Here is a 27,700-nt window from a genome sequence, read left to right on the forward strand (position 1 = left end):
AAAAGTGAATTACTGGGACCTTATGGAGATAAAAAGCTTCTGCACAGCCAAGGAAACAACCAACAAAACTAAAAGGCAACCAACGGAATGGGAAAAGATATTCGCAAATGACATATCGGACAAAGGGCTAGTATCCAAAATCTATAAAGAGCTCACCAAACTCCACACCCGAAAAACAAATAACCCAGTGAAGAAATGGGCAGAAAACATGAATAGACACTTCTCTAAAGAAGACATCCAGATGGCCAACAGGCACATGAAAAGATGTTCAGCGTCGCTCCTTATCAGGGAAATACAAATCAAAACCACACTCAGGTATCACCTCACGCCAGTCAGAGTGGCCAAAATGAACAAATCCGGAGACTATAGATGCTGGAGAGGATGTGGAGAAACGGGAACCCTCTTGCACTGTTGGTGGGAATGCAAATTGGTGCAGCCGCTCTGGAAAGCAGTGTGGAGGTTCCTCAAAAAATTAAAAATAGACCTACCCTATGACCCAGCAATAGCACTGCTAGGAATTTATCCAAGGGATACAGGAGCACTGATGCATAGGGCCACGTGTACCCCAATGTTCATAGCAGCACTCTCAACAATAGCCAAATTATGGAAAGAGCCTAAATGTCCATCAACTGATGAATGGATAAAGAAATTGTGGTTTATATACACAATGGAATATTACGTGGCAATGAGAAAAAATGAAATATGGCCTTTCGTAGCAACGTGGATGGAACTGGAGAGTGTGATGCTAAGTGAAATAAGCCATACAGAGAAAGACAGATACCATACGGTTTCACTCTTATGTGGATCCTGAGAAACTTCACAGGAACCCATGGGGGAGGGGAAGGAAAAAAAAAAAAAAAGAGGTTAGAATGGGAGAGAGCCAAAGCATAAGAGACTTAAAAACTGAGAACAAACTGAGGGTTGATGGGGGGTGGGAGGGAGGAGAGGGTGGGTGATGGGTATTGAGGAGGGCACCTTTTGGGATGAGCACTGGGTGTTGTATGGAAACCAATTTGTCAATAAATTTCATAAAAAAAAAAAAAAAAAAAAAAAACACAGGCCAGCAAATGTAATTGCATTGCATTTTAAGAGAAAAATTGGTAATACTGAAAAATAATCCCAAGGTTTGCTGTAAAAAAATCTTAAAAAACTGTCAGCAAATACAGATATAAGAAAAAGAAGGACATTTCTGTATTATTTGGAAACATTGGATTTATGTAAACAAATATGAAATTATTACGCACTTGGACCCTAAAAATAATTCTGTAACACTCATAATTTACTGGTCAGGCTTTCTTGTTTTGGAAGCTTATATACAGAAGAATTGAATGGATTTGAAAATTAAGGTATTATGGTAAAGTGTCTATTTGTCAGAAAGTGATCTCCTGAGTGGGGTTTGTATACTTCTGGGATGTGGAAAACAATCCATTGGGGGAAAGAAAGAAAATATTTCAAATTCCGTTTATGCTCATTTTAAACTCTAAAATAGAGGGAAAAAATTAACTTTTAGTATTTAATACATGGATCGATCTGGACCTTCATTTTGTCCTTTGGACAGATTTTCATGGACTTCACAGGGTATGTGAGGCTTTGAGAGTAGAGATTTACACTTGAAGGCTGGCGGTGGCCCCTCACCCATTTCTTTGCTTTTAGCCTATTGCAGTTTATTGCAGGTTATGTGTGCCTTGGTACATGGATTTACATGTGAGAAGACTTAAATAATAGAATAACCACAATGGTTTTTTATGGGGATGCAGTGATGTGAAAATATTTTTGAGACACAGATGTTTGCAGATTACTTCTTGCAAATCATTTTCTTTATAAAATGAATTATTCTAAATGTGTTGACCTTCATTTCTGATGACAAATGTCTTTCAGTGGTATGAAATTTACTAGTTACTTAAAAAATACTTTATCTGTAATTTCAAGGGAGGAATATTATAACAATGCATGAGAATGTGGCTTTTGGAAATGTTTGTTATTTATGAAGTTTTTATTTTAATTCCAGGGTAGTTAACAAACAGTATTATATTGTTTCAGGTATACAATATAGTGATTCAACAATTCTATACATCACTTGGTGCTCATCACAACAAGTGCTCTCCTTGATCCTCATCACCCATCCTGCCACCCACCTCCTCTCTGTTCTTTATAGTTAAGAGTCTGTTTCCTGGTTTCTCTCTCTCTCTGTCTCTCTCTCTCTTTTCCTTTGCTCATTTGTTTTATTTCTTAAATTCCACATAAGAATGAGATCTTATGGTATCTTTCTCTAACTTATTTTGCTTAGCATTATACTCTCTAGCTCCATCCATGTCGCTGCAAATGACAAGCCTTCATTCTTTTTTAAGGTTGAATTTTATTCCATTGTATATATAAACCACATCTTTATCCATGCACCTCTCGATGGACACTTGGACCACTTCCATAATCTGGCTATTGTAAATAATGCTACCATAAACATAGGGGTGCATATATCTCTTTGAATTCATGTTTTTGTATTTTTTGGGTAAATACCCAGTAGTGTGATTACTGGATCATAGGGTAGTTCTATTTTTAATTTTTTTGAGGAACCTCCATACTGTTTTCCACAGTGGTTGCACCAGCTTGCATTCCCACCAATAGGATTCCTTTTTCTCCACATCTTTGCCAACACTTATTGTTTCTTGTGTTTTTAATTTTAGTCATTCTGATGGGTGGGAGGTGATATTTTGTAGTTTTTTTTTTCTCACTGTAGTTTTGGTTTGCACTTCCCTGATGATGAGTGACATTGAGCATCTTTTCATGTGTTTTTTGGCCATCTGGATGTCATCTTTGGAGAAATGTCTATTCGTGTCTTCTGCCTGTTTTTTAATTAGATTACTTGTTTTTCAGGTGTTGAGTTGTATCAGTTCTTTACATATTTTGGATACTAACCCTTTATAAGATCTGTCATTTGCAAATATCTTCTCCCATGCCATAGGTTGCCTTTTAGTTTTATTGATTTTTTCCTTTGTTGTGCAGAAGCTTTTTATGTTAATGTAGTCCCAATGTTTATTTTTGCTTTTATTTCCCTTGCCTCAGGAAACAAAACACATCTAGAAAAATGTTGCTATGGAGGATGTCATAGACATTACCACTTTTGCTATCTTCTCGAATTTTTATGGTTTCAGGTCTCACATTTAGGTCATTAATCCAATTTGAGTTTATTTTTGTGTATGGTGAAAGAAAGTGGTCCAGTTTCATTCTTTTGCATGTAGCTGTCCAGTTTCCCCAACATCATTTGTTGGAGAGACTGTCTTATTCTCATTGTATATTCATTTCTCCTTTGTTGAGATTGATTGACCATATAATCGTGGGATACTATCTTGATCAATGCAGCTTTGTAATATAACTTGAAGTCTGGAATTGTGATGCCTCCAGGTTCGCTTCGCCTTTTCAAGATTGCTTTGGCTATTCAGGGTATTTTCTGGTTCCATACAAATATTAGGATTGTTTGTTCTAGTTCTGTGAAAAATGCTGTCGGTATTTTGCTAGGGATTACATTAAATATGTAGATTGCTTTGAGCAGTATAGACAGTTTAACAATATTTGTTCTTCCTATCCAGGAGCATGGAATGTCTTCCCATTTCATTGTGTTGTCTTCAATTTCTTTCATAAATGTTTTACAGTTTTTAGAGCACAGGTTGTTCACCTCTTTGGTCAAGTTTATTCCTAGATATTTTATTATTTTTGATTCAATTGTAAATGAGATTGTTTTCTTAATTTCTCTTTCTGCTGCTTCACCGTTAGTGTATAGGAATGCAACAGATTTCTGAAGAGAAAGTAACATTTTTGAAGAAAGTTGCACTCTGGAGAGATGATTTTTAAAAAACATATTTGGAAATTTTTCTATTTTTTTAAGTTTATTTGTTTATTTTGAGAGAGAGTGAGAGAGTGCGAGTGAGGAAGGGGCAGAGAGAGAGAGAGAGAGAGAGAGAGAGCAAGAGAGAATATCAAGCAGGCTCCATGCTGTCAGCTTGGAGCCTGATGAGGAGCTCGATCTCATAAACTGTGAGATCATGACTGAGCCAAAATCAAGAACTGGACGTTTAATTGACTGAACCGCCCAGGTGCCCCCCAAGTTTTCTGTTAAGTGAATTTGTTCATGAAAACAATATGTGTACCACCTATAAAAACTCTCATATCTGCACTATTAAAATAGTTTTAGAAAGAAATTTCTAACTTGTTTACAAATCTTTCAATTAAAGATTTTAATAGTCTTAAACTCTTTGGTTTGAGTTTACAAAATGATGCAAGATCTGATTAGCTAGCAAGAATTGGCATCAGGAAAGATGGAAATGTACCAGCCAAATTCAAAGACAGCTTTTGCCAATTAGTGAAGGATATTGAAAAAATGGTATCATGATTTAGTAAGCATAGCCAATGATACACATATTTTTATTTTTGAGGTATCTCGTTCAGTTTCGACATCCAATTAAACGTAGTATTGAAATAAATTGGACTTAGGACAAGACTTTTGAGTCACTCTATCTCAAAGAATTAATGAGACTTTCAAAAATACATAAGCATATCTAATTATATTGTTTTTATTAACACTGCCATTAACAATAATATTTGTATCGTTAACAAACAGAACACAATTTTATTTTATTTCATTTTTATTTTAAAATTGTGTTTATTTTCATTCACTATTTTATCTTTATATAAATTGTATTTATTCCTCATTTTGAATATATATCCACAATAATATGGATTATTATTAATAATAATCATTAATAACATACATCATTACATACTTTCATGTATATTGTTAATAAAGAAAAGCTATATATTTATAGTAAGCATGCAATTTTATTTATTTACTTTTATTGATTAAGGCATATAATGTAAAGTCAGTGCTAAACTTCTGCAGACACACTATTCACCTAGATCTTGGTGCTGATTTTCTGCAAAATCCCCCAGTTTATTAAAGGGGGCTATATTTAATATACAACCCAAAATGTAGTGCATGGAAATGCATCTCAGGACTGCTTTTACTTACTTCTGGCATCACTTCCCTAAAGAAAAAGAAATCCAATTTTGCTTTCTAAACTAAACCTTCAGCTTGGTGGCATGACACACTCAACCTGGGCAGGTTCCTAGGAATATACAGAGCAGAAAGTAAAGGCAATAAAGGAGAAGATAAAGGACTTTTATTTTTCTCACCCCATTGACCATCAGGAGCACGAGGCCGTTGTCAGCTGGCGTTCGAACTTCTATGTCAAAGCGAGTCACCTGACCGAACTTCCCTCTCCTTGTGATATCCCTCACCACTGCATAACTGGAGCCATCGAAGAAATAGCTGGCAGCCCGACTCTGAGTGAAGGCCAGTTTATCTCTGAAATAAAAATGCAAGGATCAGAGGAATACGACCATTTGTATTACGCTTTTCAGGTGTGGCCCTTTGAACCCATTGTCATGACATCTTCCATGGATCTTACAGTATTTAAAAATGTGGAATTTAAGACATAAAACAGATGAACATGGGCGGGGGGAGGAGGGCAGGGGAGAAAGAGAGAAGCAAGCCAGAAAAGAGACTCTTAACTATAGAGAACAGGGGCGGCTGGGTGGCTCAGTCGGTTAAGCGGCCGACTTCGGCTCAGGTCATGATCTCGCGGTCCAGGAGCTCGAGCCCCGCGTCGGGCTCTGTGCTGACCGCTCAGAGCCTGGAGCCTGTTTCAGATTCTGTGTCTCCCTCTCTCTCTGATCCTCCCCCGTTCATGCTCTGTCTCTCTCTGTCTCAAAAATAAATAAACGTTAAAAAAAATTAAAAAAAAAACTATAGAGAAAAAACTGAGCATTGCTGGAGGGGAGGTGGGCAGGGGGATGGGTTAAATGGGGCATGATAGGGATTAAGGAGGGCACTTACTGTGATGAGTGCTTGATGTTGTATGTGAGTGATGAATCACTAAATTCTACACCTGAGACTGATATTACAGTGTATGTTAACTAACTGGAATTTAAGTAAAAAACTTGAAAAAAATAAATGAAGTCCTGACGTTTGCATGGGAGACATAGAGAAGTATTTATAGGTAAGTTAAATGAATCATTTTATTTTTTTTTATATTTTGAGCTTCAGGAGTAGAATTTAGTGATTCATCACTTACACGTAACACCCAGTGCTCATCACAAGTACCCTCCTTAATGCCCAACACCCATTTAGCCCATCCCCCCCACCCACTATCCTCCAGCACCCCTCAATTTGTTCTCTATAGTTAAGAGTCTGTTTTCTGGTTTGCCTCCCTTTCCGTTTTTAGCTTATTTTATTTTTCTTTCCATTCCCCTATGCTCACCTGTTTTCTTTCTTTCTTTTTTAAGTTCATTTATTTTGAGAGAGAGAGAGAGAGAGAGAGAGAGAGAGAGAGAGAAGAGAGTGTGTGAGTGGGGGAGGGGCAGAGAGAGGAAGAGAGCCTATCAGTGCAGAGCCTGATGCAGGGCTCAGTCTCATGAACCCTGAGATCATGACCTGAGGCTAAATCACCAGTTGGATGCTTAATCCACTGAGCCACCCAGGTGCTCCTCATTTTGCTTAGAATTAATATACTCTAGCTCCATCCACTTTGTGGCAAATGTTAAGATCTCATTCTTTTTTATGGCTGGATCATATTCCATTATATACACATCTATAGATGAATATATATCACATCTTTATCCTACATGAATTGTTTTCAATGGATTTCTTTTCCACCCTATGTGCTAAGACAACAGGAGTTTCTGGTGAAACTCCAGTCTCTGGAATCCTAAATCAAAGCTGCAAACAAATTGTTTAAGACTTTTCATAATTGCGCATGCTCCTCGGTGGTAGGGAAGAACTGAAATGATTTTTGCGGGCATGACTATTCTGCAGTTTCAAAACTAGTTTCCCCAAAGAAAACATTGAGAACCTGGATATTGTTCCATGTTTGTCTCACTTGCTGCCCTCACGTGGCCATCAAAGGCTTTAGTACACTTAACACTTTCTTACCTGGCACAGGGCACTGACTTGGAGGGATCCATGTTATAGATGCGCTTGAAGTTGTACAAGCTGATCACATCATTATTCAAAGTGGCCAATTCCAGGCAGCCGACGAAGCCAGGCAGGTTTAAGCTTGCAGGGAGCTGTGCAAGACAAAGCAAATCAACTACCCTGTGATCATATGTCACGCAGACGATACAGAACAGGTAATGAAACAGGAGGTCAAGGGGAACAACCCATTGATAAAATATCTTTCCGTACCCGTGTCTACTCTGTGCCAATAATTTAGATAAACAGTGATTTTTCAGTTGTGCATATCTTTTTTATTTTTTTCATTTTAATTTTTTTAATGTTTATTCATTTTTGAGAGACAGAGAGAGACAGAGAGTGAGCGGGGGAGGGACAGAGAGAGAGGGAGACACGGAATCTGAAGCAGGCTCCAGGCTCTGAGCTGTCAGCACAGAGCCTGACAAGGGGTTCGAACCCACGAACCGTGAGATCACGACCTAAGCTGAAATTGGACGCTCAACCGACTGAGCCACCCAGGACCCCTCAGCTGTGCATATTTTAACAGAGAGGATGGGATTTGCTGAGTATATACTACGTATCAGTCACACACTGAGCAGTGAATTCATGACCAAAATCAATTCTTACAGCAGCTCTGTGAGGTAGATATTCCTGTTCTGATACAAACAGAAGGAAAGTAATTCTTGCAGATGTTCGGTAATGTGTCTATAACCAGTATGTCGTAGCCCTGGAATTGAAATCCTACATCAACTCCCTATCTGGCTGGGCCTTTGATTTTTCTTCCCTTCGCCAGATCTCATATCTCCTGCCCCCCTAGTTCCATCCCTTCCCTCATCTCAAGCATTTTATTTCATGTCTCTATTTGTTGAGATAACTGAGTTGAACCTGTGATCTGTGAACCTGAAGGCTAGGTACAAATCCACAAGGTACACACACTCTGTAGTAGTGGGTGGGGGTAATATTAATCATATACGTCTGTTATCAGAATGAAATGAATGTTAGCTATCTATAGTTTGAAAGGATTTGACGCTATGAAAATATGGGTAGTAGAGACCAGATTTATATAACAAATTTCTAGATCAGAATTTTACCACCCATTGAGCTAAGTTCTTTCTTAAAATATCAAGACTTCCAGGTCGGGGGGGTGGGCTAGACGGATGATGGGTATTAAGGAGGGCACTTGCTGGGAGGAGCACTGGGTGTTATACGTAAGGGATGAATCACTGACTTCTACTCCTGAGACTAATATTACACTATATGTTAACTAGAATTTAAGCAAAAACTTGAAACATCAAAAAAAAAAAAAAAAGAAGTATCAAGATTTCCAGCCTACCCCCACTTTACGAATTTTTAAAAACAATCATTATAGATTGTTAATAACTCCAAATATAGCTGGATAGCTTACCTTGAAGTTTGGAGGCACTCCACCAACATAAAACACGGTGTCCTCGGGGTCCAGATCCAGCAAGGAGTCATCTCCTGCGAATTCTCCCTTTTTAATAAACTTTTCCTCTGCAGTGCTACTTAGACTTGGGACTGTTAAAAACACCTTTCCGTGTTTTCCTACCCTGTAAAAGAATTTCACATTTTATTGGCCAGATCGTTTGTAGAAAATATGTTTTTTTGAATATCAAAATGCTAATGTTCCCTCATCGCAGAATTGGTGATTTGATTTTGTCACATGCATATGCATTTACAGAATGTCAACAAACAATAGAAAGAGGAAAAAAGACAAAAACTTCTAATATTGATTGCTATTTAGAAACAATGACTATTTTTTCCCTAATCTTTTGTTTTCCACTAAAGTATTTAGGAGGGAATAAAGGAATAATGTAAAAAAAGAGAAGCAACAATAGAGGGAAGAAAGTGCTATTTAAACATCGACAGGAAGACTGTGTTCGTGCACGTTCGGTAGATTTCTTTTTTTTTTTTTTTTTAATTTTTTTTTTCAACGTTTATTTATTTTTGGGACAGAGAGAGACAGAGCATGAATGGGGGAGGGGCAGAGAGAGAGGGAGACACAGAATCGGAAACAGGCTCCAGGCTCTGAGCCATCAGCCCAGAGCCTGACGCGGGGCTCAAACTCACGGACCGCAAGATCGTGACCTGGCTGAAGTCGGACGCTTAACCGACTGTGCCACCCAGGCGCCCCAACTTTCGGTAGATTTCTTAATGAAATTTGCATGTAAGCCCTGGGCTGTGGCTTCACTTTACCTTTCAATCTTGACAATGCTGAAGTAAGCAGGCCAGGAACTGACGGGTTTGGAGTCCAGGGGAATCTCCACATCCTTAGTTCCCAAATTGTAAATGTACACCAGGTTATCATTTTTGATTGCAAGACCCATGTATTCTTTTTTGGCCTGCAACATCAAGAAGTCACGTAAGTAAAATTCGTATGAAGGAATATCATATTTTGTTTTCATTTCTTTAAAGGACAGTCAGCAGTTCAAATGCTTGGCTGTATACAAGGCACGTCTGGCCTGAGTTATTACAAGGTTGCTGCTAGGTTGGCTGGTGCCTCTTCCTTTCCAGCCTCCTGTGGCTACATGAGTCTGCTGCCCCCCTGTGTTTGTCCGAGGGCATCCTGGACAGGCAAGCAGGCAACTGTAGGCCTGTGGATATTTGATGCCTTCCGGGAGTGTGCTAATTGTGTCTGGTTAACCCAGGGACAAAACGCAGCCTGCCAATACCTATTGCTGTTCATCTTCGAGCAGGTGCAGCATCAAACACGGCAGGCCTCTGTGTTGGGAAAGTCTTTGAAATGCTACGTTCAGTTAGCAGTGTGGAGCTGGTAATGAAGCAGCCCCTGAAATATCCCACAGAGGGAAGGAATTCCTTGTCTTTCAATCAATACTCGAGTCTTGGCATTAGAGTGATCTCTACTTTGTGAGTCACCAGAATGGGAATTCTATTTGTTTGCATAGTAGTTTTGGTTTGAAGGCAAGAGAAGAGCACCTATCTTTCCTTTTAACTGTGTTCTCTCTTTTAAGATGTCATGCTCTTACGTGTTTGCTTCCGAGGTACAGGATAAACCGGTCTGCAGCCCCCGCCAGTTCTGGCTGCTTCACGGGAGGAGGCTTCATGTACAGGCTCAGGGACGTGAAGGTCTTTAAGTCATCCATACTGGTTTTGGGGTGTACCTCCACTGCTGACTGGCCATCGAACATCATGGAGACTTGGATCTGGAGTTACACAATTATTCTGTTAAAAATACCCCGCAGAAATAGGCATAGCTCTCTCTCATGGTTCCCAACAGGCTCCCCTCAGCTCCTATGGGCTCTCTGAGCCCTACTCCCCTCCTGGCCCTTGTTCCCTTATGTCCTCACCTTGTGGGAGAAAGGAGTTGAGGCAGATTATAATATAGTTGTTTAAATTTAAAGTGGGGTGAAGGGAAGGGAGCCAAAGAAAGTGACAAAGCAGATCCAAGGCGAGAATAAATACGACTTCCACAATGAACTACATACTTGGTTGGGGTGAACTAAAGAGCTTGATGGGATACCTGGTCAGTTATGCTGTTCGCAAGGCCCATAACATTAACAATTAATTGATCAGGAGAAGTATAATTAATCTTGGGTACCAACATGGCTAAGACTTTCTCCTCAGGGGCTTCATAAGAGGAACATACTTGATCACATCTGGACAGTTGGGAGGGGTCTACACCCAGATATGAAGTCTCTTTTTTTTAAAAAATTTTTTTTAACGTTTATTTATTTTTGAGACAGAGAGAGAGCATGAAGGAGGGTCAGAGAGAGAGGGACACACAGAATCTGAAACAGGCTCCAGGCTCTGAGCAGTCAGCACAGAGCCCGACACGGGGCTCGAACTCACGGATTGCGAGATTGTGACCTGAGCCAAAGTCGGACGCTTAACCGACTGAGCCACCCAGGCGCCCCCAGATTTGAAGTCTTAAATGGGATCTTGAAACCTGGCTCTGCCACTTACTAGCTATGTAATCACGAGCAAGTCACTTAACCTGCAGTCTCTTCAACTGTAAAGTGAGGACAAAAGTTTTGCTGAATGAAATAAGATAATATCTCTAAAGTACTTTGAGCTCCCAGCTCTATCATTATCATTCCTGTAATGATGAGTTCGTTAAGATATTTCTTATAACGATCCTCAGAAAGGCATCACAACAAAGCGTAATTCAGTAGATGAAATCTACGGAGAGGCCCAATAGGAAAAGCTGAACTGGTTCAGGGTGATTTTCTGAGTATTCAGAAGTGGATGGACTTTTTATAACCATGTCATACAAACATTTCTGAATAATTAGATGTATTTATATCCATTATTTAATATTGATTTGGTTAATACTGATGTTCAGTAAGTTCAAGATGATATTCCCAAGTGCTTGCAGTACAGCTGTCCTATGTTGCTAGTTGAATACCAATCAATCATCTTGATAAACAATCAGTTTATGGGATTAAAAATTTTTTTTGTAAAAATTGAGTCTGAGAAGGAAATACGTCTGCACAGAAATTGTCTCACTTTGAAGAGCCAACTGGGCTCCCCAAGGCATTGCCAAGCCTCTTTAGAAAATGGTTTTAGGGGCGCCTGGGTGGCGCAGTCGGTTAAGCGCCCGACTTCAGCCAGGTCACGATCTCGCGGTCCGTGAGTTCGAGCCCCGCATCGGGCTCTGGGCTGATGGCTCAGAGCCTGGAGCCTGTTTCCAATTCTGTGTCTCCCTCTCTCTCTGCCCCTCCCCCGTTCATGCTCTGTCTCTCTCTGTCCCAAAAATAAATAAACGTTGAAAAAAAAATTTATAAAAAAAAAAAAAAAAGAAGAAAGGTTTTAGATGATTAAGGCCCCCAGCTTCTTCCCCATTTAAACAAAATTACCAGAAAGCCATCACAGAAACCTAGCTTTGGAAATGCCATTTCTTCACCATCACCTTTTCTTCAAAGGTTCTCCAAGGAACCTAAAAAAGGCGATTTGTGGGGTGGGACCAATTATCATATATCATTCAAAAGTTGGATATATTGACCAATACTAATCTCCTCTATTACAAAATAATTGATTTCCAGTACTCCTTTCTGTCAGCACTTAGGGGCCAATGGTCTGATCAGGCCAATTCGCAATTGAGAAAATAAAACCATATAATTTGGCTGTAAAAATGATGCTGGTCTATACGTTAATAAAGCACAAATGAGAAAGAGGGCCAAAAAAAAAAAAGCCCCGCTTGCCACACTGAAAATGCTGATGGACGTGTCAGGGCATGTGCCTTCCAACACCAGCTCTAATTAGGATGCTGCCTCTTTGCCTCTGTGCAAGCATCTCGGGGCAGGGTCTTCGTTGCGATTGTCCAGTTTATGTGGTCTGTGATTCCCCAGGGAAGCCTGTGGGGGGAGGTCAGTAAAGGCTTCATATCATCAGTGTTGTACCTGAGAATTCCTTGAAGAGGTAGATGGGCAAGATTTTTCTATACAGTGATTGCACTAAGACAGCTGTTAAAATAATTAATAATAGTAACAATAACACATTGAGTCTTCTATTGGGGTTGGTTTCACTCGATTTCTTTTGCTCTATGAGCTTTGTTGACTAGTTAACTCTGTGGCCCTGAATCTTGGCTACACGTAAGAATCACTGGGAAGTTTTTGAAAAATACAGGTGCTGAGCCCATCCTCTAGACAGCCTGATGCATTGCTCTGAGGTGGGGACCAGGAATTGGTTTAGTTTTTAAAGCTCCTCATGCAATTCAAATGAACAGATCCAGATGCAGCTTAGAACTACTGAGCTGGGCAATACAGTAGGAAGGTTCCGGGCTCTGGAAGCTGCCTCGAGACTGGCAGTTCAGTTTCATGTTCTCACTATCCCCGACTGACTGACAAAGATGCCTTTCACTGTTACCTTGCTGGCGACGCTTCTGGTCTGAGCAATAAGCTCCCGGATCCTCTGGATGCTGGCAGACACGTTGCTTGCAGGCCGCTTCTGTTCTACGGTGCGAAGCTGATCCAGGAGCTGAGGGACAACCTCTGTCAAATTTCTTACTGCAGTTAATAAAAATTAACCACTTGAGGAAATAGCTCAACTATATCAACCAATATTAACTATATTTAAGGTATCAGGTGAAGAGACAACAAATACATGGTTACTTCTGTTAGAACTATAAGAAATTATTTGCAATCCTGCAAAACGAATAGTTAAGCCCAACGCATAAGCGATTACTACTTCGTGGCATTTATAATACATATCGGTCTAAAAATTATATGGAAAGTAAGCTGACTTATAACTTACATTTCTAATTTTTTTTTTTTTTAATGCTTATTTAGTTTTGGGAGAGACAGACAGAGTGTGAGCAGGGGAGGGACAGAGAGAAAGGGAGACAGAATCTGAAGCAGGCTCCAGGCTGTGAGCAAGCTGTCAGCACAGAGCCCGATGCGGGGCTCGAACTCACAAACTGCGAGATCATGACCTGAGCCGAAGTCGGACGCTTAACCGGCTGAGCCACCTGGGCGCCCCTATAACGTGCATTTCTAAAGGGCAGGATCCATGACAAATATACAGGTGTTCCTTTCACTATACAGCACGCTATACAGCACAGGTTCTGCTTGTACTTCTTTTTCTTTTTTTAAGTTCACTTATTTATTTGAGAGAGAGAGTGTGTGTGCACCTGAGCAGGGGAGGGGCAGAGAGAGAGAGAGAGAATCCCAAGCAGGTTCTGCGCTACCAGCCCGAGCCCAGCGCCGGGGTTGGACCCATGAACTATGAGATCAAGAGTTGGACACTTAACTGACTGAGCCACCCAGGGGCCCCTCTGCTTGCATTTCTAATTGAACTGACACAACAGGTCACAAGGAACGCTGGGCACAAGGAGGTGGAAGAGGCTATCCCCCAGGATGCCTGTTCACACATCACACTGCCACCGCACTGGTCCAAGCGGAAGTGGAGCTAGATGGAAGGAACAAGGTAGCACCCAGAAAAGTGGCAGTCGTGCCAAGGTGAGGGTGGGCAAGATTATTCTATATAGTGATTTCACTAAAACAGCGGTTAAAATAATTAATCATCAATAATAATAATAATAATAATAATGATAAATTGAGTCTTCCGAGTCTATGGGCCCAGAAGAGGGATGGTACAAGGACATCACACTAACTGTGTAGGTTATTTCTTTATTTATTTTTTGAGGAATGACATACACATCGAAAAGAGAACAAATTATATGCATACAGCTTGATGAGAGAAGCCTAAAACACAACTTTCCCTAAGGTTTCATGAACTCGACCAGTGGTTCTCAGTGTGGGCTCCCCAGACCAGCAGCATCGGCATCATCAAGGAACCTGTTAGAAACGCAAATTCTTGGGCTCCAACGCAAACCTGCTGAATTAGAAACCCTGGGAGTGAGGACCAGGTGATTCTGAAGCATATGAAGGTTTGAGAACCACTGTACTAGAGAATGAACATCTTTTGGGTGTTTGCCAGCTAAGAACAGGGCCATGGTCATTGAGCATTAAGAGCTGGAAAAGAGTGAGCTTCTTACTAGCACCAAACTAAATTCAGATTCAGGAGAATATGTCAGTGAGGACCAAGGATGTTTCTTTTCTCTATTTGGGAAGTAAGGTGCTTCTCTATCATATTAAGTAAATAATATATCATATTATCAATATGATAATAATTAATCAATTAATCAATAATTAATATGATATCAATTAATATCTTTATCATATTAAGTAAAATAATAGCAATTTACTTCTGTTATCGTATTGATTGATACAGAGGTAAATATTTGTTGTTTGGATTACTGACTACAATAGCCATTTTATGGTATAATAGTCTTTAAAAATTACAGGTAATAAAGTATATTTATTGTAGTACATTAAATTTTGAGTATGGAAATGTACGTAAAACAGGGTTTCCCTGTCCTCAATTTTGTCAGAGAAAGGGAGTCACCTTTTATTAGAGCCTTTATAAGGTCTCTTATACTGTGGTATGCTCTTTCATTTACTTTGCTTTGAACCACAAGATGCTGTTTGAGGAAAACACGGAGGCCTGAAACAATTTCAGTTAATGCTAGTTCTGGATTACTGGAATCATGGATTGGACTGAAGAAGGAGGAAAAAAACTTAACACAGATTTAGTAAATATTCCTTTGGCCCTATCTTTATAAATGCAAATGTTGGATGTCATGTAGGCAAATCTTTTAGCGATCAAGTTCTAAAAGTAATTAAGTGAGGGGTTCCATGGAGAAATTCACAGATATATACTTAAAAGATGAACATAAAAGAGTTATCTTCCTGTTATGGGAATGGATATTTGTGACCCGGAATAAAATTTCTAGTGACAGGCGGCTCATATGTGGATTAGTAAAGTTGTTTCTTAACTCAGATGGAAGTGAAGGTATTATGTTCTGCAAAGCCATGCTGTGGGGAACCGAAAGTTCTAGTCATGACAAAGACATTGATATTTAAGAGGCAGAAGAGATAGAATAAATGTAGTAATATGTGATTTTAATCTATGTGTAACTAAACAAATTAGGGAGATATCAGAATATTTCATTATCATTGCTATAAATCTGTATTCAAGCTGGCTAACAGATGGTTCTTCTTAATGTTTATTTATTAAAAAAATTTTTTTAACGTTTATTCATTTTTGAGAGACAGAGAGAGACAGTGCATGAGTGGGGAAGGGGCAGAGAGAGGGAGACACAGAATCTGAAGCAGGCTCCAGGCTCTGAGCTGTCAGCACAGAGCCCAATGCAGGGCTCGAACTCATGAACTGCGAGATCGTGACCTGAGCCGGAGTCAGATGCTCAACCGACTGAGCCACCCAGGCGCCCCTATGTTTATTTTTGAGAGAGAGAGAGAGAGAGAGAGAGAGAGCGCTGGGGAAGGGGCAGACAGAGAGAGACACAGAATCCGAAGCAGGCTCCAGGCTCTGAGCTGTCAGCACAGAGCCTGCCTCGGGCTCCAAACTCAAGAACTGTTGACCTGAGCTGAAATCTGAGACACTCAACCCACTGAGCCACCCAGGCGCCCCCAAATGGTTCTTCTTAATGGGAACCTTCCGTTATGTTTTGCCATAGTCAGTACTTGTTGGTAATAACCTGCTTTACTCAGGTAAGGAAAAAGCAAGGCGGTTTAGTAAATATTTTTCTAAAATGCAAACCAGTATTTTGTGATTGACGTTCTTCCCCAAAGGATCAAACTTACATTGATAAATATCAGTGCTGCCATTACTTCATTCGGAAAAAAAATGATTCCTAACCCATCTATCTAGTGTCTATTTGTGTGAAATATATATATCTCCTATGCACACACACATACATATATTGATAGATGAACTGAGCAAAAGTTTTTCTTTTTTCCTAAGCTAACTTCTACAATATTCCAATCTAAAACCCAAATGAAGCAAACTGCCTTCTTAACGAACGGATGTGTTGCACTTAATGGCCAGTTCCTCAACTGGATGCAAACCACGATACCTGCATCTCTGGCAGAGGCCACTGCAGTGTTGTAAGCAGAAGAGTCAAAATTCTGCAGATTTTGCGACCAGCTGGTCAGATTGTGAGCCATCGGGGCGGCTGCCTGCTGGACTTCCACTGTGGTCTTGTTAGCTTCCTCCGTGATCAGCCTTGATTGACCCAGGCGCTGCTGAGCATCACCTTCACACAGAGCACAGGGACATTCACTTTGCAGAGAAGCAGGACATTGGTTGGGAACATTACCATCCACTTAATCAGTGGGATAAAACAGACCTGAGCTTTTGGGTTTTTAAGCTGCACAAAGACCTTTAAATGTATGTTAATTATAGTGTAAGTTAGATGCAGAAGAAAGTTGTTAAGTAGCATTAAAAAATGAGCTTGAAAGACTCTAGAGTCTTATTAAAATCATGTAGCTCACTGAAAACATTTTCAAATTAGAAGTAGATTAAAAAAAGTAATTAGTATCTCTTCAGGTTAGAGGCATTGTGAGAAAGCCACAGAAAACACATATGAGATTTTAAGTCATAATATGTTTATGTCTGAAATGCATTGTAAATATCACTTTCTTCTGTGTGGAGCACCTTTTACCATAAAAATGATGCTCTAGTACAGAAGTAAATTAGTAAGGAAACTTATTTTTAAATAATAAAAGCAAGTTTCCAAATAGTATATAGAGTGGCATTCTATTTTCATTAAAGTTATATATTTAAAATAAAAATAATGTAAGTTTACAGCAAAGTGTTTTTTCCTAGGTAACGAGATTATAAAAGGTTTCTCTTCTTTTGTGCTTTTTTTCTTATCTGTATCTTCTCATTTTTCTATAATAATCATGTATTACTTTTGTAATCAAAATCACTCAGGTGAGGTTGAGGCTTTCTTTTTGTTTAAGTGGAGAAATATTTAATTCGACCTCACATGATCTGAACTCTGACGGATGTAGCTTTGAATCCTGGGTCTGCTTCCTTTTGGAGCTGTGCCTTTTGGAGCAGGTTCCCAAACCTTGACAAGCCTCAGGGTTCACATTCATCTGAAGGCATTGGTGATATTTTCCCACATGACAGAATGTACATAAAACACAGCCCAGTGGCTAGTATGTCATAGCTCTAATGGTGCTGATGACAGGGATTCTCGATGGAAGATACCCCCCTGGCTGGGGTTTTGGTGCACTATGGTACAGTAGTTGGATTTGATCCATGTAGTAAAACACTCTCATCCAGCAGTATCTGTTAACTTTCACTATACCAGGGAAGGCACATCTGGTCCCAAGCCCATCTTCTTAAGATGCCACTGTAGTCCCAGACTGGGCAAAATGAGTGCTCTTGTGTCTCTATTTGGCTTGTTGGTCTCCCTACTTGTATCATAAGAATGACACGGCATATAACAATTAGGGCCAGAGAAACCCAGTAATCAGATTAGGGCATGCTTATTAATGAAGAATGATGTCCACAAGAAAGTAGGTTACCAAACAGTATAAGCAGCATGATCCCATTAAGACACACATGCACGTGTGTGCACACACACACAAGATAGGAGGAAAATGCTCTCAAATTTAATGGTCACCCCTAGATGGTATGATTATAGCTTTTATAATTCTTTCTCTGTGTGTGTGTGTGTGTGTGTGTGTGTGTGTGTGATGAACATAGTTTCTTTTGTCATCAGAAAACAATATTTATTTATAAAAGGACTGATAAGGAATCACGTATTCCTTCTTCAAAGCTTTATTTTAATCCCAGTGAATGAACAGATGAAGCTTAAGTTCTTGTCTGTGATCCTTACCTCTCTCCGTGGCTTGCAGTCGCTTAATGGCATCATTCAATCTGTTTTTAAGAGCACTCTTCCTTGCTAGAGCTCCACCCACACGCCTGTTGGTATCAGCTACTGCCTCACCATTACCTATGGAGAAGAAGCCAAAAAAAGGTACCAGTAAAGCCAAGATGCTAGGGGGAAAAAAAAATCTCCATTTCAACAAGGAAAATTCTGATCTATATCACGGAATCATCTGTAAAATTCTCAATATGATATGAACATAGAACACGAGTTCTGGAAAGTGGCATCTCAGTTACGAGGTACAGGATTATAGAAAAGTAGTAACACTGCTTGGGAATGATTTAGGATGCCATAAAGTGACTCGTGAAAGGTCTAGAGATAATGGCTAACTTCTTTGAAAAATATAGCACTGCTGTGACTAATAACTCCTAGCAACATGGTTGATAAAGAGCTGAAAAGAAAAGATCTACCTCTATTTATGGTGATGACTGTTATATAAGAAGAATTCTTTTTTATGGTTTTAATAAAATTTTAATTGATGTACAACATACATCTAGAAAAGGGGGCACATTATAAATGCACAGCTTGATGAATGCTCACACACTGAGCACAGCATATAAGCAGCATCAAGTCAAGAAAGTAGAACATTATTGGTCCTCCTAGTTTCCTGGGATCTCTGTGATTACCCAAGGATGACCACTATTCTGAATGCTATCTCTGTTAGTTGTGTCTGTTCTTAAGCTTTATTCAAAAGAAATGATACAGTATTGTAATTTTCTACATCTTTTGTATCTCTGTCTTAATTTCTGTAGAGTTAGAAGTCTTAATATCTGGTAGTTTAAGTCTTCCAGCTTTGTTTTATTCTTCAAGGATTGTGCTGGCTTCTTAGCTCCTCCCACCCTCATTTCCATAGAAATTCTAGAGTCATCCTCTATATATACATACAGTTCTGGTACTTCAGATGGTATTATATTGACTCTACAGATAAATTTGGCAGAATTGTCATTTTTACAAATTTAAGTCTTCTAGTTAATAAATACAGTTTTTATTTATTTTTATTTAGATCTAAATTCTCATTTTGATCTCCATTTATTTAGATCATCTTTAATAAGATTAGAGATCTTATATTTCATCAGCTTTATTCCTAGGTATTTTATGATATTGTAAATGGTGTTATTTTATAAAGTTAATTTCTAATTTTGTTGTACATAGAATTAAACCAGATTTTTTACACACTGAATTGGTACTGCGGGGGGTATCTTTGTCTTGTTTCCAGTCTTAGTAGGCAAACTTTAAATACTTCAGTATTAATATGCTTGATGACCATTATTTTATTATTATTTCTTAGATTACAGAGGTTTCCTTGTATTCTTAGTTTGCTACAAGTTTTTTAAAAACATGAATGGGTATTGAGTTTTGGTAAATGATCTTCCTGCATGCGGTGACATGATCATATGAATTTTCTCCCATATTCCTAAAATGTGGTGAATTACTATTGACGTTTTAAATGTTAAACTATCCCTGAAATCTTGGAATAAACTTAACTTGATCGTGTATTATCACTTCTATGTGTGTTAGATTTGATCTGCTAATATTTCGATTAGAATTTTCACATCTCTGTGAGAGAATCTGGCTTATAATTTTCCTTTTTTATAATGTTCTTATCAGGTTTTGTATCTTAGTTTTGTTGGCTTAATACAACAAGTTAGAGAATATTTCCTCTTTTTATGTTTCCTGGAAGGATTTATACACAAGTGGTGTTACTTAAATGTTTGGAAGAATTCACGGGGAAAGCCATCTGAGCCTTGAGATTTCTTTGTGGGAAGGGTTTAATGACTGATTAAATGTATACATATTATTTACATATAGGCCTATCAGATTTTCTTAGTCTTTTTCTTACAAAACTATTCTTGAAAGTGCGCTTATAGCATAGAATCATAATGGGTTATTTTGGAGCAAATCCAAGCAAGTCATGATGTAGTATCTTGTCTGAACTGAAGGATGAACTTTCCCAAGAATTCTTGGTTCATGCTTTGTTTATTTCCAAAGCATCAGGAACTTTATGCTTTTTGACAGACAGAGAAATAATTTCTTCACCTCCTATTATACTCTTTTTTCTCTCCTATAGGCTTGTAAATATACTGTCTCCCATGGTGTACTTTCTCTTTCTATTATACGGTCTTTGCGTGCTGCTTTGTTATTTGGTTATCTTTCCCCTTTGTGTATAGTGGGTATACAATGAGTGATGCTGAATGGATTCTGTCACCAAGTACAATGTAAACAAAGTACAAGCACGTCTTTCTCATTTCCTCTGGGTAATGCCAAAAATTTTCCAGAATTTAAGGAGGGACTTAAACATACTTTGTACTTGAATTATATCCCTTCTCCCTCTTTTAGTTTTGTTCTTTAAATATTTCTAATACAAACAATCTTTTCAGCTCTTCCTTTTGGTTCTTATAGCTGCAAAAAACACTGGCTGATACACCAAGAAATAATATATTCAATTCTATATTTGGAGCCCTTGACAAAAATAGGTGAAAAAAATTCTACTTTGGGCTGGAAGTTGATAAGAAAAAAATGTTTCACAAAAAGTCTGTCCTAGTTGAAACTTATTGTTTTATATAAACATTTTTCATTTTACAAATGAATTCAGTAGAATTCCCCTTTAAATAGCAGCTTCCTGAGTTTATTATAGGTTGCTAACTATTTCATAGAGATAATGAAGAAAAGGAAGTCTGGGATATAAAGATTACTAATTGTTGAAAGTCATTTGGAAATGAATTAACAGTAATTTGAAATTGTAATGAAACTCAGTAGATGAATAGTTTAATCTGAAAATCTGAATTTATATCACAAATGTGTGTTATCTAAAGGGAGGCAAAGTTCTGGTCCACGCAGTCCTAACTCCCCATTGGTGTCCCTTTTGCAAATAAATATGTGAAGAAATTTAAGCAAACGAGATCATGAAATACGTGACCAGAACTGCGAAATATTCAGAGACCTATACGGAGAGATTTTCTCTGTGCTTAAAATATAGAACTTTGAAGAGATACCATTACCAGAAAAGAAAAATTGTTTTCACGAGGTTCAATAACTCAATAATGACAAGATTAAGAACATTGCAAATTATCAAGGAGGATAAAATATTTAAGTCACTGTCATGAAGATCCACATATTCTGGTCTTCACATCACAAGAAACAAAGGAGTATATAGACATGGCAACATTTACCTAAAAATATTTTCCTTTTTAAGAGCACACTTAATGTGATGAGCACAGAGCAATGTACAGAGTTGTTGAATCATTGTATTGTACACACGAAACTAATATGACACTGCATGTTAATCATACTTCAGTAAAAAATATATTTTACTTTTAATATTCTCAATTTTTGCAGGTAATATTCTAATTATTTTCTAAAAAGTAAGTTCAAGATCAGACTTATATAATTAATTAGAACATTTTTATTGCCTTTCTTTACCCAGCAAGCATAAAACAATAGTTGCTTTATCATAGCTGTTTAAATATTTAGCATATAAGAAACCAAATGCATTTTTTTCTCTAGGTAGTGCTCTTTGTAAAAAAAAAAAAAAAAAGAAAACATACGGTTAGAATTGAGATTGATTGCTTTGATAAAATTATGTGACGTTTTTTGTTGCAAACTTGGTCTTTTTTTCAGGTGGTGGTTAGAAGTTAGCTGGATAATGGATTTCCATCCTCATTAGTCAGCGAGCCACCAATCTTAGGTATGAGGTCATTGGCTCAGAGATGATTAACGTTTAGTGAAATTCTTAATCACTGCAATCGTTTTTAAGAGTAGCTCCCAAGATTCAGAATTGACAAAAATGATTTCACTTTTATTTTTTCTTCCCTCTCCCATTTTGGATGGGCTTGCTTTCACACACGCAAACACTAGCCTTTGGAAATGCTTCTTCCCATATGGCCATTAGGCTTGTCCCAAATATCGTAAACTTGTAGAACACAAATACAGCAAAGAGCCAATAACCAGATGGCCATGTGGTGTCCTATCTTCCTAACTCTCCCAATGCTTATTCATTAATTCATGTAAAAATTTAAAGGGTCTTCTGAATTGTCCAAGGAAGACTGACTTATGTCCAATATAGTTTTAGTGTTAAGTGTATTTAATGGCATCATCTCCATGAAAATTGGTATTTATGGTAAATTTCTATTAATTAGCCTACTTTATTAGCAAGAGTATCTACAACATGTTTCACTACATGGAAGGTTTTTTTTTAAAACCACAATTTATTTTAAAATATCCAATCTTTGCTTCTTTTGTACCTTGAATTTCAGCAGGAACTACTAATGTGCTATTCAGTTGAAAGATGATTTGTTTTTAGAAACTTAAATATAGAGAACAGAAGGTTGCTGGAGGGGGAATGAGCTAAATGGGTAAGGGGCATTAAGGAATCTACTCCTGAAATCACTGTCACATTATATGCTAACTAACTTGGATGTAAATTAAACAAGAAATAAATTAATTAAAAAAATAAAAATAAAATGGGGAAAATAATGTAAAAAAAAGATCATTTGTTTTTTAATCCTAGGATTTTGAAATCTTTATCCACATGCAGAAGCACTGTATGAAAGGAGAGAAGCAGCTATAAATCAGAAGGAAGGTAGAAAACATATTTACTAGGGTCTGTCTTTGCTTGTAGTTCTCTGGCTTGATTGAGGAGGTTCTCGCTCTCATCCTTATGGTAAATAATTTGAGTATCAATCCCACTCACAGCCTACAAAGGAATTGTATGGAAAGAATAAGAATGACAGCAGAAGAAACCCACTTCTCATGGATTGAAGATTTAAATGACACCGTTTCTCTGCTAAACACCAAGCAAGACTCGTACAACTTCATTTCCATAGCTCAAAATCAAAGTCAAATGTGAACAGGAAAAGATAAAGTGCATGATGTTTTCACGGTAAACATTTTTCAAGGAGAATTCAGTGAATCTAGAACAGTGCCTGGTCAAGTCCCCTCTGAAGTACTTGTCAAATACAAGCCACTCAATAAATAGTTTTTGAGTTGAAAAAACGTGAATGTATGCATAAAGCAACTTCTCTATCAGCATGGGGTAATCTTAAATACAGTTTATTCAGGGACTGTGGTTTAAAAATGTTGTCAAAAAGACACTGGCATTTGCTGACAGGAGTATGGCACATCTTGAACTACTGAAACCTTCATAACACAAATAAAATGCTGTTTTCTTAGTTTTCTTGCCCTTTCTGCCATTTGTATTACACCGGAAGCTCAAGAGATGACATTAGAAAACAGAAAACTCATAAGTTGGGAAACGGCAGCATGTAAATGAACTTTAAAATAAGGGAATACTCGGTGTGTGTGTGTGTGTGTGTGTGTGTGTGTGTACCTGGCTGGCTCTGTTGGTGGAGCGTGCGACTCTGTCTTGGAGTTGTGAGTTCTAGCCCCATGTTGGGTGTAGAGATTACTTCAAAACAAAATCTTAAAAAAATGAGGGAACACTCACATCATAAATTCGGTCAGTGATGTTCAAAGCCAATTCTGCTGTGTCATTGGCTTCGCTAACATAATTGGCAATATTTTCATAGACATTTGAAGCGTCCAAAGCCTTCTGTACCAGCCCGTTCATATCTGAACTGTGCAAATTCCTGTAAAAGAAGAAACTTGTCCTTTTTCTCTTTCTTACTTTTTTGGGAAATCGGACTATTGTTACGGCTTGATTGGAATACTTCCGGGACCACAGGGACCTCCTTCCTGTTATTTAAAGTCACTTGGCTTGGAAAGGTTTTCCCGAGCTGCCTTTCCTAGGAGCACATCTTCTTTGCTTTCCTTTGCCTTTGGTGCCCCTAAGACTTTACCCCATTTTGGCTTCATGGAAGCTGTTTGCCTGGCAGTGGCCACAGGAAAAAAGAATGATGATTTAAATCAGCCCTCTGCACCTCTTCAAGCAACGGCTTGTTTATGTTGTGGCAGTCAGGCAGAGGAATGAACCCACAGTCCTCCCTCACCTACTTACCCAAATCAGCATTGTTACTTTCTACCCATAGAAGAAACCAAGGCTCTCAGAGAGGGTGCATAGCCACAGCGTGGTGTTAGGTCTCAGTTGCACTCTATTTACTCAACCTTTTGTTCACTTTATAAAACATCATATTTTCCCTTTAAGAAGGGGAATGACACATACTGAGCATCTATATGCAGATACTGGGCTGGACTTGTTCTATATAGTACGTCTTTAATTCTTATCACACCCATGAAGTAGACATTGTTATTCCCTTTTTATAGAAGGAACCAGGATACAGGTTGTTATGACTTGTCTCACTCCTACGGCCCAGCTGCTTCTCTGAAGTGCAAAGCCCTTCTCATGCCTGTTTCCTCCCTCGCCCCATACACCATGTTTTCTGCCTTTACCCCTTTCTGGACTCCTTAAGGTTCATCTAATATTTCTTGGGTACCCATCATGCAGAGGGCGCTCTCACATTGTGGCTGATAACGCTTCATGTCGCAGAGGATTGATGTGAGGTACAACAGGGACAAAACATGCCTGTCATCCAACAAACATCAGGGTTTATTATTATGCCGGAACTATTTCTTGAACTGGAATTTCAAATTCTGAATATATTCATAGAATAATTCACTTTATTGACACTTTTTCCTCCATAATATAAGCACCGCTTTACTTCTGCAGCTCATCCTGAATCCTTTGTCTCTATTTTATTCCGTTTTATTTATTTATTTATTTTTAAAAAGAACTTTAAGTTTTTGATTTTATTTATTTGACAGAGAGAGAGAGAAAGCACGAGTGGAGGAGGGGCAGAGAGAGAAGGAGAGAGAGAGAATCGCAAGCAAGCTCTGTGCTGACAGTGCAGAGCCTGATGTGGGGCTTGAACTCATGAAACTGAGATCCTGGCTTGAACTGAAATGAAGGGTTGGATGCTTAACTGATTTGAGTCACCCAGGCGCCCCTCAATTTTATTCAGTTTTAAATCCACCAGTGCCACATTTTCTCAGTTCATGGCTTAGTTCATGGCTAGTATCATTTTATTCATCAGTAACTTCCGGAAGATTCTCTGTGACCCAGTATGTGACATTGCAGATCCCACACTGGCTCACCACTTCCAACTGTCCTGACCTATTAAGCTGTGTGCTGTTTTGGGCTCAGAGTGACTTTTTCTGTATTGCTTTGGCTACTTTCCTCTCTTTTGTCCAAGGTCGTCATCACTCGTTCCTCTCCAGGAGGGCTGACTTATCTATTAGGCATAATAGAGCCCCACAAAGATATGTTCATTTTAATTTTTTTTAAATCAGAAGAACAATGAGGATACTAAAATGATTACATTAGTTTTTATAACAATGTTATCATGACATATAATTTTAAATATTTTTATGGAGGAAGGGGCCCACAGAAGCAAAAGTACCTAGGGCCCATGAAAGTCATAATGCAACTCTGCTCTGCGGAGGTAGTTCTAATCCAAATACTTGGCACTTTTTCCTACCCATAAGCTCTTGTTCTTAGAAATGGCACAGAGAGTAAAATCAGCAAGTTTTAAAAAAAAGGGATAGAAAGAATAAAATGTTACAAGTATTCATTAATATTTTTAAATTGTGCTGGCTAGAATATTAAGATATAAGAAAGAGCTTGAAACAAAGCCTTTGGAGGTGCGTGGGTGGCTCAGTCGGTTAAGTGTTTGACTTAACAACACTTATTTGTTATTGAGAGACAGAGAGACACAGAGCATGAGCAGGGGAGGGGCTGAGAGATGGATAGACACAGAATACAAAGCAGGCTCCAGGCTCTGAGCTGTCAGCACAGAGCCCGATGCGGGATTTGAACTCACAAACTGTGAGATCGTGACCTGAGCCGAAGTTGAACGCTTAACCAACTGAGCCACGCAGGCGCCCCAAGTGTCTGACTCTTGATTTCTGCTCAGGTCATGATCTTATGATTCATGGGCTCAAGCCCTGCATTGGGCTCTGTGCTGTCAGCACAGCTTGGGATTCTCTCTCTCCCTCTCTCTCTCTCTGCCCCTCCCCCGCTTGCTCTCTCTGTCTCTCTTTCAAAATAAATAAATAAACTTAAAAAAAAAAAAGAAACAAAGTCTTTAATACTCTGTTTTCATTACTAGGCACAAAACAGGTACTGCATCAATACACAAAATAAAAATGTGCTTTTGAAATGGAAATTTCTTGATGAATTATGTTTATTTCTGTTTGAGGCACAAGAAGCAAATTATTGGGTCACCAGATAGATGATGAAGAATATTCACATTTTGAGGGGAGGACATCTAGAAATTTGGGTGTTTCACTGAATATATTCAGTCTGAAATATCTTAAATGCAAAAGTGATTTCAGGGTGATTGACATTTCTGATCAGGTTTTCATGTAAAGCATGGGTAACTTACTTAGAATCATCCTAGAACACTGTTTCAGGGTGGCATTTAGTGAAAGTATGTGTTGGAACCCTATTAATAGGACATAGTCATTGAAATAAAGGGTAAAAGAAAAATGAAGACAGGAGCGCTGGGTGACTCAGTCGTTAAGTGTCCGACTTCGGCTCAGGACATGATCTCACAGTGTGTGAGTTCAAGCCCTGCATTGGGCTCTGTGCTGACAGCTCAGAGCCTGGAGCCTGCTTTGTATTCTGTGTCTCCCTCTCTCTCTGCCCCTTCCCTGCTTGTGCTCTCTCTCTCTCTCTCAAAAATAAACATTAAAAATTAAAAAAAAGAAAAATAAAGACAGCCATAGGAGCGAATCTCAAAAACAATGTTATTCCAATACAGCACATTATCCAAATATTTTATCCAAGCTCCATTTTATTGGCTTGATCAAAATCACATTTACTGGAAGCATGATGCTAAGGTGGATACAATGCCATTTTGTACATGAAGATTTTACATAACATCTATTTCTCTCTCTCTCTCTCTCTCTCTCCTCTCTTTCCTTCAATTCTCAGAAGATTTGGAGGGATATTTGAAAATTTTGACAATCAGGAATAAAAAAGTAGTTTAAGTTTTGAACAAGAGTTAAATTGGTTCTTAGTTTATCCATGACCTTTACTGATCCTTATTTCTAATTGCCAGATTTGTAGTCTTTCTCTATAATTATCTCATTATTTACCTATCATTTCAAGGTCATGAATTCAATTCCAGACTTTCAGTACATTTCAATTAACACTAATTGAGTGCCCAAAGGGTGTGGGACTCCCTTCTAGATGCTGTGAGGAAAATTGGCAATTGATTTTCTCTTAATCAGGTGTTGAAATCAAACAGTTCCTGCTGGGCACTGTAGAATGTCCAGAGTATATATCAGAAGTCAGCTGTATTGCCAACTTCTAACCAGCTTTACTTAAGACCCTTGGGTGTGAAAGCTAATGCTGTCTGTAAAATAAGTATGTGATGGTGGCAGAATTAGACCTTGTAGAGGGATCTAATTGGGACCTTGTGAAGGGACTTGATAATATTTTGTGCAGCAGTTATGTCCCTAATAAAAACGCCTTAGTTCCCCTATTAATAACTGTGGAGCAG

The 27,700-nt window shown here is 38.6% G+C and overlaps 1 protein-coding gene across 2 annotated transcripts in view; it reads right to left on the reverse strand.

Moving 5' to 3' along the window:
- LAMA4 (laminin subunit alpha 4) overlaps positions 1–27,700 on the reverse strand; it is a 150,913-nt gene that overhangs the window by 31,802 nt on the left and 91,411 nt on the right. For both annotated transcript variants that reach the window (XM_047859971.1, XM_047859970.1), the window contains exons 15-24: positions 23,686–23,827; positions 22,839–22,935; positions 18,192–18,308; positions 16,416–16,595; positions 12,845–12,984; positions 10,006–10,182; positions 9,215–9,360; positions 8,406–8,568; positions 6,983–7,116; positions 5,185–5,356 (exon numbers count right to left, since the gene is read on the reverse strand). In XM_047859971.1, coding sequence (XP_047715927.1) covers positions 5,185–5,356; positions 6,983–7,116; positions 8,406–8,568; positions 9,215–9,360; positions 10,006–10,182; positions 12,845–12,984; positions 16,416–16,595; positions 18,192–18,308; positions 22,839–22,935; positions 23,686–23,827 — 1,468 coding nt within the window. The remainder of the gene's footprint in view (positions 1–5,184; positions 5,357–6,982; positions 7,117–8,405; positions 8,569–9,214; positions 9,361–10,005; positions 10,183–12,844; positions 12,985–16,415; positions 16,596–18,191; positions 18,309–22,838; positions 22,936–23,685; positions 23,828–27,700) is intronic.

Source organism: Prionailurus viverrinus, chromosome B2, assembly GCF_022837055.1.
Source record: "Prionailurus viverrinus isolate Anna chromosome B2, UM_Priviv_1.0, whole genome shotgun sequence".
Classification (NCBI taxonomy): Eukaryota; Metazoa; Chordata; class Mammalia; order Carnivora; family Felidae; genus Prionailurus; species Prionailurus viverrinus.